General features: G+C 42.2%; 1 protein-coding gene across 1 annotated transcript; it reads left to right on the plus strand.

Annotated features, from left to right (window-relative positions):
• Positions 1-5,234: 5,234 nt before the first annotated feature.
• On the plus strand, positions 5,235-8,060 carry TMEM158 (transmembrane protein 158). The gene has a single exon (XM_026678483.2). It carries the CDS (start codon positions 5,415-5,417, stop codon positions 6,303-6,305), a length of 891 nt encoding a protein of 296 aa, XP_026534268.1. The 5' UTR covers positions 5,235-5,414; the 3' UTR covers positions 6,306-8,060.
• Positions 8,061-16,859: the final 8,799 nt, after the last annotated feature.

Here is a 16,859-nt window from a genome sequence, read left to right on the forward strand (position 1 = left end):
AGCTTTCACCATTTTATTATTCAATATACAGCTCAGTCTCTCGATCCCCAATCAGCACTCCTACCGGTACTTTTGCCTCTTGTTGACACCACATGGTTTGGAGCCTCCCTTTTCTCCTCTTGTCATCAGATATCCTGGTACTCTTTCTTAATCGCACTTTCCCACCACTCAACTTGTTGTTTTCCACTTTCTGCTTCCCTCTTTAGACAGCTAGGCAGCCACATCTCTGATTCCAATCATCACAATCTTCCTCTTCCACTGCCAGTTTTCGGGGCTTCTCCTTGCAGTCTCTGGGATCGTGGCACTTCCCCAAGACCTCCGTATCTTCCCCTTTTCCCTGTCATCCCCTCCAGGGTCCGACTCACTCCTAGGAGCCACTAGGCATGGAACTTCAGATTTTTCAGAGCGGCAATCTGCTCCTCTACTCCGCATCGACGTGGTGCCTTAACTGGAAGTCCCCTCTCTTTGTTCATCTTAAAAAGCTAATTCTCAACAAATGAACCAGCAAACATATGGAAAACTTTTAAAAATATCACCAGTTACAGCAAACCTTTCCATGCTGAAGGAAATTCACAACTGGCAGATGACTTGAATGTGTTTTACTATAGGTTTGAGAGGAAACTACTGCCACCTATCTCCACAATCCCCATCTCAAACACACTAATAACAGCCAAGCCTCCTACAACCTACCCCATCCCATTGGGCCTATCACCTCTGGTGATTACATAGAATGAGATGCAAGGTCTATTTCATAGACAAAAGCCAGAAAAAGCACTAGGCCCAGACAAGATAACTCCTTCTTAAGTTTGTGATGACCAACTTGGCCCCATCTTCACCTGCATCTTTAATAAATTACTAGAGATGTGCTATGTTCCTTCTTGCTTCAAACACCTTACTATCATCCCAATGCCGAAGAAACCCTCCATCAAGGAACTGAATTATTTCAGACTGATTGCTGTAACATCTGTAGCTATGAAAACCTCTGAAAGGCTAGTCCTGGTCCAGTGGTGGGATTCAAATTTTTTTACTACTAGTTCTGTGGGTGTGGCTTGGTGGGCGTGGCAGGGGAAGGATACTGTAAAATCTCCAGTCAGAGGTGGTATTTGCCAGTTCTCTGAACTACTCAAAATTTCTGCTACCGGTTCTCCAGAATTGGTCAGAACCTGCTAAATACCACTTCTATGTGGCCCACCTGAAAACCATCATGGATAGACCCTTGCAATTTGCCTACCAAGGAAATAGATTGCAGATGATGCTGTTAATATGGCTCTGCACTACATCCTAGACTCTTCTTAAAAACATCCAGAGATGGGACTTCCGGTTTGTCGGCTTCGCGAGCGGCAGGGATTCGCGAAGCTGCGTGATCCCTGCTGCGCTAGCCGCTTTTGGGACTCCGATCCGGATGGGTACAGAGCTAGGCTGCCCTGCAGGGGCAGCTGAAGGTAGGGGGGATCCGGAGAGGGGTTTGGGGGTGTTGCAGACCCCCTCCCCGGCCGGCAGAACCCCCTTTTCCCAAGACGGTGCAGCGGCGGTCTGGCAGCCGGGTAAGAATGCGCAGGAGGAAGTGGAGAAAGTTTTTGAAAGGAGAAAGTTTTTCTTGGTTCCTAGGACTCTAAGACATATTTAACAAAATTCCTGAAAAGTATGACTTTCTGAATGATACCTTCTAGAAGAGGAAAAAAGCGGCAGTTTGGTGGTGCTGAAAGGAAAGCTTACCCTCTTTTCCTAAGGAATAAATAAGTGGATATTAAGAAACCTATTTTTTTTTAAGTGAAAACTGGCTTTAAGCGATGAGTGGGAAGAGAGAGGACTAAAAAAAATATATTTGTATGCTAAGACTTTGTTGGAGGAGATGCCTTAAGGATTTGAAGACTAAAATATATTGCAATAAGATTTTAAGAAACAGATTTGGACTTTCTTTTTCTCTGATTGATACTACCCCAGGAGGAGAAAGTGAGAACTCTGCCTTGGTTTGGACTGATTGATAACTTTGGGACTGTTTTATTTTTTCTTTGGAATATTCTGGTTGTTGTAAGAAGAAAGAAGGGGAAAAGAAAAGAAAAGATTTATAATGGCTCTTTCTATTGAGGAACTGAGGAAAGATTATGAACAAGCAAAAAAAAATGGTAAAGCTGGTTTGAAAGAAGCCTTCCTTTTTTTAGAAATGGCACTTATTAACTATCAACAAACATTACAACAGATGAAGACAGCAGAAGAAGAAGAAGGAGAGGAAGCCATTTTTATTAAATTTCAGAACTCGACCAAGAAAGAAGGAAGAGGGAAAGGAAGAGAAATAAAGGACTTAAGATTTAAAAAACACTTAAGAAAGGGAAAAATAAGGTGCAAAATCAATATAATGATAGTAAACAAAAGGGAAAAGGAACACGACAGAGAAGGGAAGCCGGTAAGGCAGAGGCTAGAAGAAGGGGGGGTAGAAAGGTTTGTTGGGAGAAGAAAGAAAGGGAAAAGGTGGAGAAAAGCTACAAAGTTTTGAAATTAAATGGGAAAAAAGGAATCTTTTTAGGGATAAAGGATAAAGTATAATTTCTTCAAAAGATTTTGCAAGGTACATAAGATGATATTGTAGTATTGTATTAGAAATAGAAAACTTAAATGGTTTAAGAGTTGATAAGAGATTAAAATGTTGAAATGTTTAATAATGAGTGGTTTTAAAACTTAATAATATGAGGGGAGGTTTAGAATATTGAGTTTTAATTAAAGAGTTTAATAAGATTATGGTATTGATGTTATTATAAAATTTCTATTATAGTATTTGTTTTTAATATTTAGATCTATTGTTTAACTATGTATTTAATTATTCTGGATGTACTATTTAGATAGAATGTACCAAGCAAAATCGGATTGGGTATTGGGCGTTATTTTAAAGATTAATTTGATTAATTTAGGGGGGAAATAGAAAGGCATCATACTCCGATTAGTGATTTCAGGAGAAACTTCTTCTTCTTCTTTTTTTTATAAGGAACGAGACAAAGGGACAATAAAGAATGGACAAAAGATACAAATATAATGACTCAAATTAAGATGATTAATTAAGATAGAATTAAGAAGAATGAAATATGTGGAGAAGTTAATATAGAAGATTTAGAATGGTAAATAAAATAAGTAATGATATGTAAGATGAGCATGAATATAATTGAAGTCCATGAAGAGAGAGATACCTGGGTCCAAGTTACTTTCCAAAAGATTTTTTTATGTTTTGTGTGTTGTGTGTATATGTTTTTTTTTGGGGGAGAATTAATAAAACCTTGCAGAAATATAGAATGAGAATAATGGTAACTAAGTCAGAAAGAAATAGATGAAATAATAATAATAAAATTGAATAAGAGTAAAGAGAAGTAAAGAGAAATTGGATAAGAGGTTTTTGTATGTTTATATGGAAATGGTTTAAAACAGAATTATAGTTTATCTGACTTGTTAAATTTACAATGGAAAAAGGTTTAAACATGTAATGGATAATGATGATTTGTGTGTTTTGAAAATTAATAAAACTTGTTTAAAAAAAAAAAAAACATCCAGAGATGGAGCATCCACAATTTGTGAAGGCAAGCTGTTCCACTGGTTAATTGTCCTCACTGTTAGGAAGTTTCTCCTTAATTCCAGGCTGCTTCTCCCACTTCCCTCTCATTCCTCCGCTCAATTTTTGTTGCTTTATGAACCATATTTTTCTGTGTTTTGTTCTAGATAGATGAGGGAAGGTTAGAGTCAGTAACATAGCTTGAGAGAAGCAATGGAACTTCTATGCAGTACAGATAAATATCCTAACTTTAAAAGGCAGCGGGGGCTTGGTTTTCTGAATTCTTTCTAGTCCCTTTACCATCAGTGGCTATAGAAGGTAGCTCTATTTTGTTCTGTGTAGATACAAATTCAAAATGTTGCTTTGGTGTGTGTGTGTGTGTGTGTGTGTGTGTGTGTTCCTAGGAAGTAATCAGGTTTGGTCCATATTTATGTGTGGTCTCTATGTATTCCTGTTGTACACTTATGTTGTATTTGTTATTTAGCTGTATATGTGCATAGCGGGAAGCATTCGATAGACTGCCTGTATCATCATCATCATCATCATCATCATCATCATCATCATCATCATCATCATCATCATTTATATTCTGCCTTTCAAAAACTCAAGGCAAGAAACATAGTGCTTGTTTCACACATACCCACTCCCACAACAACCCATGTGGCAAGCTGGGCTGAGAACAAGACTATGTCAATAGCTATTGTCATTTAGGGTGCACTGAAATTTTGGCCTCCCCATTGCTTATCAAACACTGTCCACTGTTTCTATTAGGGACCCCATGATCAGGATTCCCAGTAGAAGCTAGGCTTAAACTGTGGCACAGCAGCCTTTGCCTCTTCCATAATCTTGCAGTGGGTTCTTTTACAGCTGCTGGCTGGATCTGTCCCACATTTAACTCTCTCTCTCTCCCTCCCTCCCTCCCTCCCTCTCTTCTCCTGCAAATGGACAGCAATAGCACTTAGACTTATATACCACTTCATATTGCTGATAATTTGGGTCCTCATTTTTCCAACCTCAGAAGTATGAAAGGCTGAGTCAACCTTGAGCTAGTAGAACTAGCTCATGGCAATACTGCTTTCTAACCATTGAATCCCCACGGCTGCTGCCCAAATAGCCTGAAGGAAGAAAACTGACTAAAATTGTGAACAACATGACTGAGCATCGACGTTGCACCCTGTGCTATTATAGGTAGGACCAGCGATGAATGGCGTCAAAGGTTGTTATGAAGGTTGTTGCGGTGGGGAAACGGATTGAAAACTGAAATGGAAGCTCTACAGCAGAAAAAAAGCTGCGAGTGGAAGTGGCCTTTGGGGTGGCAGAGAGGATGTCCCACGCATGAAAGATGAAGCAAGGGATAAGGTTTGTCTTCCCGGGAAGAAACCCCGCGCCAGACGCTTCAGTTTGGGGTGGGGGGAGTGAAGGCAGATCCTACAATGACGAAATCAGGGGAACTCCTTCCTAACGGTAGGGAATCCTGGGCGGCGACTTAAGCGAGGGAGTGAACTGCAACCTGGATGGTGATCCAGCGGAATTAGAGATTCCGAGGAGTTGCCCATTGGTTGCTGAGAGCGAAGTGGGCGGGGCGGGCCCGCCCCCGCCCCGCCCCGCCCGGCTGATAGTTTAAGCCAAAAGGAAGGAAAAGTGGGAACTGTTACTGTTGCCGCTGCCTCTGCTGTTTTTGCAGCTCTCCGCTCCCCCCTCCACGCGCACACTCGCCTCATCTCTCGACGGCGTCCGCCTCGCCTCCACCACCTCTCCGCTGCTTCCTTTTCTGGCGGCCAGCCTCGTTAGCGCTTCCTTAATGGAAACCTACAGCCGTCGCCGCAGCAGACCCATGCAACCTCGTTTCCCTCCTCGGGCATTCCTCTAAGCCCATGCCATGTTGCTGCCCTTTCTCCCGGCACTGTTGGCCATTTTCGTTCCATCCTTTCCCTCCCGAGGCTGCTCTCCCTCGGCTTCTTCAGAGTCTGGACGAAAAGAACGGACAAGACTCACTTTGCCGCCTCTCAACTCCTCTTCCTCCCCCAAGTCCTTTGAGGATGGGGGCACGTTTCCGACAGACTTTGAGGAAGGGGGAGGAGAGGCCACCAAGGCGGCGGCGGCTGTAGCTACTCTTTCACCTGAGTCTCCCCGACCCGCGCCCCAGCAGGAGCAGCAGCCCCGCGAGGAGCCGGCGTGCAACATAAGCGTGCAGAGACAGATGCTGAGTTCATTGCTGGTGCGCTGGAGCCCGTTGGGCTTCCAGTGTGACCTCGTGCTCTACTCCACCAGTGGTCCCGGCGGGCGAGCCTTTTTCTCGGCCTCCTTTCATCGCGTTGGGCCGCCACTGCTCATCGAGCATCTTGGGCTAGCACCTGGCGGCATACAGCAGGACCTCCGCCTATGCGTGGGCTGCAGCTGGGCTCGAGGTAGGCGCGTCGGCCGCCTTCGCCCGGGCGCCTCCAAACCAGCGTCGTCGTCTCCTCCTTCGGCTGCACTCTACTCCTGGTCCACTCCGGACCACGGACAGCCTTGGCAGCAAGGGGAACGGCTCCACTTCTGCTGTCTGGATTTCAGCTTGGAGGATCTCAAGGGAGATCCAGGCTGGAGGATGAATCGCAAGCCCATCGAGTCCACCCTGGTGGCCTGTTTCATGACTCTGGTCATCATCGTGTGGAGCGTGGCCGCCCTCATTTGGCCGGTGCCCATCATCGCCGGCTTTTTGCCTAACGGCATGGAGCAGCGGAGGAGTGCCCCCACCTCGACATCTGGAACAACTGCATCGAAATGACCGCCTTCCTCCCGTATCTGGTTCGATGTCACCTGAGTCATATAGTTGAGGGGCTCCGGATTGAGAATCTTGCTATAAATTAATTATTTTTTGTAATTTAAAAGGAATCTATTTTGTAAATTATTATGTTAAAGCCATCTTCTTGATGTTGGATGTAGAAGGCTGGAATTAGGTAGAAATCTTCAAACTGGATTGAAGAACCTATACCTGCTTCTCGTTAATTTATACCTGCTTCTAGTTAGTTTATAGGTATATTTATAATGTGCTCAAATTCATATCTAATGAAATGACCAAAAGCTGTGTATTTGCTTTATATATTAAAAAGAAACTCTTTTAAGTCAATATTTTAGTAGCAACGCACACAGAAGTCCAGTGCATTTTGCAGTAGTTATAAGTTATTTGTATACAAATCCAATTTGTCTTTGCAAATGTAAATTTACTAAAAAGAAACTTTTTGGCAGTACTTAAATTTGCTAACATAGTATTTGATGGATCTGAATTTTATAATTGTGTGTGTGTGTGTTGTTGGTTATTAGGGATACTGTGTGATTTCTTATATAAATATGTTCAAATATTAATATAGATTTTCTTTGCTGAAATGTCCAGACTTTGCATGGTATTTTTCTATCAAAGTGATTTTGCAAGTACAAATCAAATAGAGGAAGAAGCAGAGCGTTGGGGCTCTCTTTACCCTTAACATTCAATATAAAACACATTGTGGAATGATGAATAGTCATTCTTTTATTCTTCTGATTTGGTAAGTCAAATCTTTGAAAAGATTGATAAAGCTGCCTTCTCCAACTTAATATGGCAAAGAATTCAACAGTTGCCGCATATCTAGGGGATGCTACAAGGATAAGGTTGTCTAATTTCTGATGTAATCTGTTTTATCTCCTTTTTATAGTAACAAGAATTCTACCATTAATAGGTTGCAGATAGAGTGTACGTTGTATGCAGAACCCATGGTGGTATGTAATTTATAATAAGTATAGTTAGCCTAACACCCTCTACCCCATTTGTTAAAAACCTCTGTGAGACAACTGCCAACTAAATGTACATTCAGTAAGATTCTGCTAATTCAGAATATTAATTCTAAATTTGGAAAAGTAGGGTTCAACCTGGATAAATTAAAAAATAGTCACACATTGTGTAATTATAGCAAGTTCCTGCACATTATTCTGAAATTGTTCAGAATAATCATTTTTTTTCTAATTGCTTCCCAGTCAAATCGGAGAAAATTATGGAGAGAAGTGTGCAGATATATTTGCTTGTCTTCTGATTTGCACCATAATGTTAACATGAACCTTTTTGAATATGACAAGTGTGCTTTGGAACTGCAATAGTTGAATTAGGAGTTTGGACTCTCAAGAGGAAAAACTGAAAGAGCAATTTGGTTTTGCCCTAGATATTCTTAAAATATGTAGAATGAGATATATTCCTATTTAATTACATTATAATATTCAAGGTCCTCTATGAAAACTATGTATTCCTTCATCAACAGTGTTAGGTAATGGAAGACAGCCAAATTCAGCGAATAAACTGTGACAAATTTACATTATATTGTAAAGAAATTAAACCTTGTAATTTAGTTTAATTATTTTCATGGAATGGCATTATTTTATAACATATTTTCTCTGTGGGGTAAAACAAGCAGCTGGATGATATGCTAAAGATTTCATTTGACTTTATGAGATTTCAGTAGAAATGTTTTAAAGATTCAGCTGTAAGACTGTAATCTGAATTATATTTGTTAAAATAAACATCATATAATAAAACAACAGTTATTTCTAACGATTTACAGCATCAGGTTGCATGCAAGTTAACTTTCTTTTTGAAGTTGAATATTATTTGATTTACAAAAAGGTTGTTTTGCATTATTTTCTGGCAACTTCTCAAGAACATGAATTCATATCTTGCTTGAGTTAAAAGTACTCTGAGATGTATATTTAGAAAAATGTTGGTTGTATCGAGATATGAGGTGAGTGTGCACATAGGGGCAAAGAGCAGAGAGCACCAGAAAAAGCAGTGGTGATGGCAACAGTTCCTACTTTTCCTTCCCTTTGGCTTCAACTCTCAGACACACTTCGCTTTCAGCAACCAATAATAAATTTGAATAGTTAAGATTTTGGCAAAGTTAATATCAGCTAATATCTGATTTCATTTAAAATTTCCTTGGCCTTTAAATTTACATTTCATTTTAATTTGTAATCAATATTTACAAATATGTAATACTATTTGCATGAAAAACACAAATTCTGGATGAAAATGGATGCTAATTTTCTGATTTTAATTAATCTTGTTTTCATGCAGGTAAATATTCAATTTGCAAAAATCTAGAAATCAAGATGATATCCAATTTTTGGATGATACTTGATCTTTCAATGAAAGAACCAGTTTTCAAACTAGTGAAACATTTAAAAAAACCATGGAAAATGGGCAGAAAAAATGCCAATATTACTAAGTAAATATTGAAACAAAAAATAAATAAAAATAGAAAATAAGTTGTGTTAAAATATGGTATGAGAAAAGCAGCTGTTTTTTTAAAATTACACAATAATTTAGAGCAATGAAAATACTACTTAATATTAAAATCTGATGAGAATAGAATAGAAGCTGAAAGGGACTTTGGAGGTCTTCTAGTCCAGCCCCCTGCTTAAGCCGTTCTTCATTTGGTTTAGTCTCCAGGCCTTTAATTGTCTTAGTTCTGAACTTTTTCCAAAGTCTCAACATCTTTTTTGTAGTATGGTGATCAAAATTGGTTCCAGTAGTGTAAGTGAAAGAGTATTACCCTAGACCTGGAGTGTCAAACTCAATTTCATTGAGAGCTGCATCAGGGTTGTGTTTGACCTTGGGGAGCTGGGTTGGGTATGGCTGGGGTGGGCATCGCCAGCTTGACGTCACTCGTGTTGGGGGCACCGGTGGTGGCCAAGTGCTAAGACAGGAGTTCCGCTATTAGTCCCTCCCTCTCATTATAATCTTCTTTCTTTCCTTCCTTCCCTCCCTTCCTCCTTCCTTCTTCATTCTCTTTTATTCTTCCTTCTCCTTCCTTCTGTTTTCTTCCTTGCTCTCTTCCCATCTTTCCTTCTTTTTCTTTTTCTTTTCTCTTTCCTTTTCTCCTTTCCTGTCCCTTCTTGGATACTCAAATGCATTTCTCTTTTTATTTGTTTTTAGTTTGTTTTTCTAGTCCTCTGCCAGTGAAAACAGAGCCCAGTGTGTGGCCCTCCCGAGCTCCATTTTCGCTGGCAGAGGCACCACAGGCCTTTGCTGCTTCCAGGGTGGCTCCGCAGGCCAGATCTAAATATCCTGCAGGCCCACGGACCTTGAGTTTGACACCCCTGCTCTAGACTGTCCTAGACTGTGAACATTATTAGCAGCTACTGTGAACATTATTAGTTACTGAGCTCTCTGTTCAATAACAGGTGCCTGTGAACATCAGTCACTGGGGGAATTTTCATTAGAAGGTTTGTTGCTTCAGAGATAGTGGAAATAGGATACTGGTATAAAAGGAAATACTGTAGTAAATGGCTTTATGGATTGAATATCACTGCTGTTCTTTCACTATTTAGAACGCTGTTCTAAATCAAATGTCCTGATGCTGCTTGGGAAGTCACAGCCTAACTGCTGCTATCAGGACAGGGAAGGCTATTTTAGAGGTTAGTATTTGTTACTTAAATTATTTAGGATTTTTACAGTGTTCTGAAGCTATTTCAAATTAGAAGTTACCACATTTTACAAAGCCATTTATACAAGGAATCTAGATTTAGATTCTCTTACATGAAAAATAGTTATTTAACTATCATGAAGAATACTTTTGCATGAATCAGTTTTAATGTCAGCATATTTTTCTTCTACCATTAGATAACATTTGGATGTAATTCCTGCTGTAAGTGCTTACTGAACCATACCTGCCAAATTACACATCTTTTGAAAGATTTCCCTTTGTAAAGACAAATTACATTTTATTCAGTGAAAGCAAGGCATTCCGGGAAAAACTATCTTTTAGGTTATTGAACTTTTGGAGATTGCTAGGCAGTGTGAAGATGGGAGACAAAAAGAATGCTAAAAGCATATCCCAGCAAAGAAAAATAAGAACTGCCATATTTCATTTTTAAAAAAGAATATAGATTTAGAGAGAAAATACATAAAAGAACAGATTGTGGGAAAAGCAGAAAACACTTCGAGATAATTTTTAAGAGCAAATGAGTGTTTCTTCAATGCATGAGCCAAATACCACTGAAGCTGCTTTAAGGTTTTAGCAACTCTAAATTTTCACCAAAGGTCAGAATAGCAAACTGCACTGTTTTGTGCACATTCATATTTGAGTACTGATAAAGACTGTAGATGGAAGAAGTATAGATGGAAATTTTATGTTTCTTTTTTTTACTTTTTTAAAACCTTTTTCTTCTGAGTAGATCCAAAATAAGGATGCTGTATGAAAAGCAGACTGAACCAGGAATAGTATATGTTGACTATCAGAGATAATGTCAGCCTTGAAGCTAGTCCGGCTGTGGGTTTTTTTCCTCCCTCTTTCCTGTTCTGTAGTTTCCTAATAGGGGTTTTTTCACGTGGCTTCAGGATTGTCAAAAGCTTGGAGCTGAAGGAGGGCATGTAACTAAAACAAACTAGTTCATTCCTGGGTCAAGGGCATTCCAGCTGTCAGCTAGCTGGAGGCGAAGGAAAGAGTTGCCAGGTAACCAGCCGGTGCCAGATTGGACCATGTGATTTATTGTTTTTGGGGAAAGTGAAACTTGGTTTTATTGAGATGGAAAGCCCGGGAAATTTCAGAGTTGGCTTTCCACCAGTTAATGCCAAGATGATGTCTTCTAAATAAAAACTGTTCTTTCAGAATCTGCTTCAAAGTTCTGTTTTGAAATGGGGTAATTGCTTGGAAGGCTGACAGGTAAAGCATATACCATTTGACAGAAGGATGCTGATTATATAACACCATATGTGTAAATTGCAGGGTACCTTTCCCAAACACTGATCATTTCAGTGATCTGCATAAATTCTAGGGTTTCTGGGAGAATTGTTAAAATATTTAAAAGATCAGCACCTATTCTTGAATGGGGAGATGCTTTTTCTTTCCACATTTTTTCTGAATTTGATAAGCTAGCATTTCCTCCTTTCCCCAGAACTAAACTTTTAAACACATGGCTCCAATTTTCCCTTATTTCCTTTATTATCCCCAAGCAGCTTTGAAGTGGCAAATTTGGTATTGTACAGATCTAAGCTTAAAATAATAGAAGAGAAAGGATTTTCATTTCACACATACACACTTGTTAGCTCAGTTTACTTCCCACTTAGTTGTCTTCATTAAAATGAAAAATCTTTCAAATATAAATGTGTGCGTTGTGTACACACAAACACACAAAAGCTAGCAATCAGTAGCCAATAGGAAAAGAAACAAATACACTGCTCAAAAAATAAAGGGAACACAAAAATAAGACATCCTAGATCTGAATGAATGAAATATTCTTATTAAATATTTTGTTCATTACATAGTTGAATGTGCTGACAACAAAATCACACAAAAATTATCAATGGAAATCAAATTTAGCAACCCATGGAGGTCTGGATTTGGAGTTACACTCAAAATTAAAGTGGAAAAAAACACTACAGGCGGATCCAACTTTGATGTAATGTCCTTAAAACAAGTCAAAATGAGGCTCAGTAGTGTGTGTGGCCTCCACGTGCCTTATGACCTCCCTACAATGCCTGGGCATGCTCCTGATGAGGTGGTGGATGGTCTCCTGAGGGATCTCCTCCCACATCTGGACTAAAGCATCACCCAACTCCTGGACAGTCTGTGGTGCAACGTGACGTTGGTGGATGGAACGAGACATGATGTCCCAGATGTGCTCAATTGGATTCAGGTCTGGGGAAAAGTCCATAGCATCAATGCCTTTGTCTTGCAGGAACTGCTGACACACTCCAGCCACATGAGGTCTAGCATTGTCATGCATTCGGAGAAACCCAGGGCCAACTGTCACAAGGGGTCTGAGGATCTCATCTTGGTACCTAATGGCAGTCAGGCTACCTCTGGCGAGTACATGGAGGGCTGTGTGGCCCCCTAAAGAAATGCCACTCCACCCACTGCCAAACTGGTCATGCTGGAGGATGTTGAAGGCAGCAGAACGTTCTCCACAGCGTCTCCAGACCCTGTCACGTCTGTCACATGTGTTCAGTGTGAACCTGCTTTCATCTGTGAAGAGCACGGCGCCAGTGGCAAATTTGCCAATCTTGGTGTTCTCTGACAAATGCCAAACATCCTGCATGGTGTTGGGCTGTAAGCACAACCCCCACCTGTGGACGTCGGGCCCTCATACCACCCTCATGGAGGCTGTTTCTGACCATTTGAGCAGCCACATGCACATTGTGGCCCGCTGGAGGTCATTTTGCAGGGCTCTGGCAGTGCTCCTGTCCCTCCTTGCACAAAGGTGGAAGTAGCAGTCCTGATGCTGGGTTGTTGCCCTCCTACAGCCTCCTCCACTGTTAAGTTGTGGGAAAGAGACGACACGAGACCAGTTAGACTTCAGCTCTTTTTATTAGTCTCTCTGGAACTGCTCTGCCACAGAGCTGCGGCAGCCTCTTTTATAGCGGCTGCTCGCGGCCAATGACGGCTCTTTGAATTTCCCACCATCTTATGGGCCAATCACATTGTACTATTCAAAATTCCAATATACAACACCCCTCCCCATGTGGTTCAGTCCAACCTACGTTACGTAGTCACGTAAGTAGGCGGGGCTCTTATGGTTCCTACTGGACCTGCGCAATTCAGTTGCGGTGTTGTCTTCGGGCTGTTCGGACGGGTTCGCTGTTTCTCCCGTCCTTCTCCGTGGAACCTCCTGGAAGGTGGAGTCAGCTATGCCGCTCCCGCCTGGTCTACCCGGGCTGGTTGAGTCGGCTCGGCTGCTCCCTCCAGGAGTGGCTTCATGTTGACTTTCCGCTGCCTGCTCCCTTCTTCCGAAGTCATCTTCAGGTAGGTGATTGCGATTTCTTAACGGGGCTACTGGTGGTGTTGGTTGGTGAGTTGTTGTTAGGGTTTGTTTCATTATTTCTCGTGTTTGTGTTGGTGAGTTGTTGTTAGAGTTTGTTTCGTTATTTCTCATGTTTGTGGAGGGTCTCCCCCTCCCCTCTCATTTGTGTTTGAGGGGTCTCCCCCATATCTGGTTTGGTTATTCTTATTGTTTAATGTTTGATGTGGTTCTTGTGTGTGTGTGAGTTCTTCTCCTTTGATCCTTGGGTTGTTAGTATTTCTTAATAGTGTTCTTGATCTCAGTTGGTCTATGTGTCTCCTCCATTTTTTTCCGTCCTCTGTCTGTACTCTGTATGACCGGGGTCCTGTTATCTGGGTTATTTTAGCTGGTATCCATAGTGGGTCCCCCGTGAGGTTTTTTTGCATAGACCAGGTCCCCTGTTTCAAATGTACGGTACTTACTGGAGGAGTCTGTTGGCTTTTCATGGCTGTATGTGGGGTGTAATCTATCTAGGTGCGACCTTAATTTTCTGCCCATCAATAGTTCTGCTGGGCTTTTATTAGTTGTGGTGTTTGGTGTGATGTGCTGTATAGTTAGTAATTTATAGATTTTTTCCTGGATGTCTCCCGTGCCTAGTTTATCTAGTGTCTCTTTAGTATACTGAACCATGTGTTCCGCCCATCCGTTTGTACCTGGCCGACCCGGCGCTGTTAGGGCATGCCTTATTCCCTGTTCGGCGAGGAACCTTTCAAATGTCAGCACTGTGAATTGCGGCCCGTTGTCTGATACCACTAGATCCGGTAACCCATGTGTTGTCAACAGTTTCCTCAGCTGTCTGATTACGGCTTCTGTCGTGGTGGAGTGCATGACGCTTACCTCCAGCCAATTGGAGTAAGCATCTACTACTATCAAAAATGTGTGTCCTTTCGTTGGTCCTGTGAAATCTATGTGTATCCTCGACCATGGGCCCCTCGGTGTTTCCCAGTCGAGTACAGGTGCAGAAGGGGGTGTAGGTCTGGATTGTTGGCATTGTGTGCACATTTCCACCCATCTCCCAATGTCCTTATCCATCCCTGGCCACCATACGTAACTCCTGGCCAGGGACTTCATTCTTACAATACCTGGGTGTCCTTCATGCAATATATACAGTATTTGTTCCCTCAGTATGTCCGGTATGATTACTCGATCCCCCCATAGTATACATCCTTTTAAAATCGAGAGTTCTGTTTGTCTGTTCCGGAATGGTTTAAAAGTCTCATCATTTTCGGTTTCTGGCCACCCTTTACCTACCCATTTTAAAATCCGCACCAGTTTTTTGTCTCTTGCAGTTTCTTTTGCGATGTCTGTTGCGGTTATGGGTAGGTTTTCCAATGTCTCGATTTGCAGGGGTTGATGTGGTTGGTGCCGGATCATCTTCTAATTCAGGTGGGGGGAACGGCTCAGGGCGTCAGCGTGTGTTATGTCCTTCCCTGGCCGGTGGATTAAATTGTAGCTGTATGCGGCGAGGAACTCGGACCATCTCCTCATTCGTGGTGACAATATGTTGGGGGTGGCCTTGTTCCCTGCGAGTATTCCTAAGAGCGGCTTATGGTCTTTAATCAGTGAAAAATTCCTGTTGCCTTCTGTGGCAAAAAGACATTGCAAAAGTTAATAAGTCCCAAAAAGGTTTGTAAGTCTGTTTTATTCTCGGGTCTGGGAGCTTCTTTGATTGCTCTGATTTTCTTTTCAGTGGGGTGGATTCCTTCTTTATCTATAAGGTATCCCAGGAATTCAACTTTATCTGTGGCTAGTTGGCACTTCTTTCTTTTCACTTTGAGTCTCGCCTCTTTAAATTTTTGTAAAACTTCCCTCAGGCGGCTTTCCAGTTGTTTTTTGTCCCTGGCTGTTACCAATACATCATCAAAATATGGTACCACCCCTTTGATTCCTTGCAATAAACGCTCCGTCAAACTTTGGAATACCCCTGGGGCCACGCGAACTCCAAATTGTAGTCTTTTACATTTGAATGCCACCCTGTGGGTCACGATTGTTTGGGCTTCCGCTGTTTCAGGGTCAACTGGCAATTGTTGCTAAGCTTGTGCCAGGTCGAGTTTCGCGAAAATCTTTCCTCCCCCCCAACAAATGTAATAAGTGTTGTACCACCGGAATGGGTTACGCGCTTTGTTGTAATGCATGGTTGAGGATGGCCTTTTAGTCTCCGCAGATCCGCACGGACCCATCTGGCTTAATAGGGGTCACAATTGGGGTTTCCCACCTTGTGTGGTCAATTGGTTCTAATACCCCCTGTGCGATAAGTTTATCTAATTGTTCATCGATTTTTGGTTTTAGCGCGAAAGGGACTCGCCTCGCCTTTAACCTAATGGGGGCTATATTAGGATTCAAATTAAACAAGATAGGGGACCCTTGGTTCTTGCCCAGTTCTCCATTGAAGATGTCCTGGAATTCTCTCATCAGGTTCTCTTCCCAGTCCGTCTCAGTGATGTTGTTGATCCCGATCATCCCGATTCCTAATGGTCTACTATGGTCAGTGGAAGGACTTTCTTGTGTTTATTGAAGTTGACTTGGAAATGTCCGAGTCCGACTATGGGGATTCTGTTCCCTTGGTAGTCTTTGAGTGTGAGTTTTTGTCTTTCTAGTTCCTTCCTTTCCACATCCGGTAATAGGCTCTTTAGGGTGTTCCATGATATCATGGATAGGTACGAACCGGAATCCACCTCCATCTCACAGGGCTGACCTTCTATGGTGACTTGTACCTGCACTTTTCTCGCATCGGTTGCGCTGGAGTGTCCAATAATTATTGTCTGGTGTGTTTCTTCTCTTCTATTGGCTTCGCTGAACCGCTTGTTTCTGCTTTCTCGGCTCCAATGGCTCCCTGTCTGCCTCTCTCTCGCTCTTGGGGGTACTTCCTCTTTGTCTAGGGCTATAGTTATTTCTGGTTTGGTAGACCCTAGCTATGTGTCCCCACCTTTCACAATGCCTGCAAACAGCATCGAGGAAACGGCACTCGGAACGTGGGTGGTCCCCTCCGCACCCGGCACAGCGGAATTCTGACTTCCTTTCTCTCCACTCTCGTCTACTTTTCTCTGACTGGAGTCTATTTACCTCTTCTTCTTCGTCGTTGGTTTCGGACAAGGATTCGATGTCCTCATGGTGCGTCGTGGTGGTGGGCTTTGGAGTCCCCTCTTGCTTCTTCTCTTGAGCTTGGCTAGGGTCTCTCAGAGTTTCTTGTGTTACCTTGTTCATTTGTCGCATGGTGGCTGCCGATTTTTGTGTTGCTTCAGCTGCGGTGGCTTCTGCGATAGCCTCAGTTGCTGTTATGTTGGGTCTGGTCAGCAGTCAGCTCTGTAGGGTGAGGTCTCTTAGTCCGAGGACCACGTGGTCCCTCATGGCCTTGTCCATGTTTAGGAATTCACACGCTCCGCCAATGTCCCTTAGAGCTGCAATGATATCACTTATGCTCTCACCTTCCTTTTGGTCTCGCTTGTAGAATTCGTGTCTCTTGATGAGGCTTGAAACGGCTGGCGCATAATGGGCTCACAGCAATCTGTCTAAATCTGGCCACACCATTTGCTTCACA

Source organism: Notechis scutatus, chromosome Z (genome assembly GCF_049901735.1).
Source record: "Notechis scutatus isolate UNSWTSFEM ecotype Mainland chromosome Z, rNotScu1.2, whole genome shotgun sequence".
Lineage (NCBI taxonomy): Eukaryota > Metazoa > Chordata > Lepidosauria > Squamata > Elapidae > Notechis > Notechis scutatus.

Coding starts and splice junctions, on each gene's coding strand:
- TMEM158 (XM_026678483.2), top strand. CDS start 5,415: ATGTTGCTGCCCTTTCTCCCGGCACTGTTGGCCATTTTCGTTCCATCC.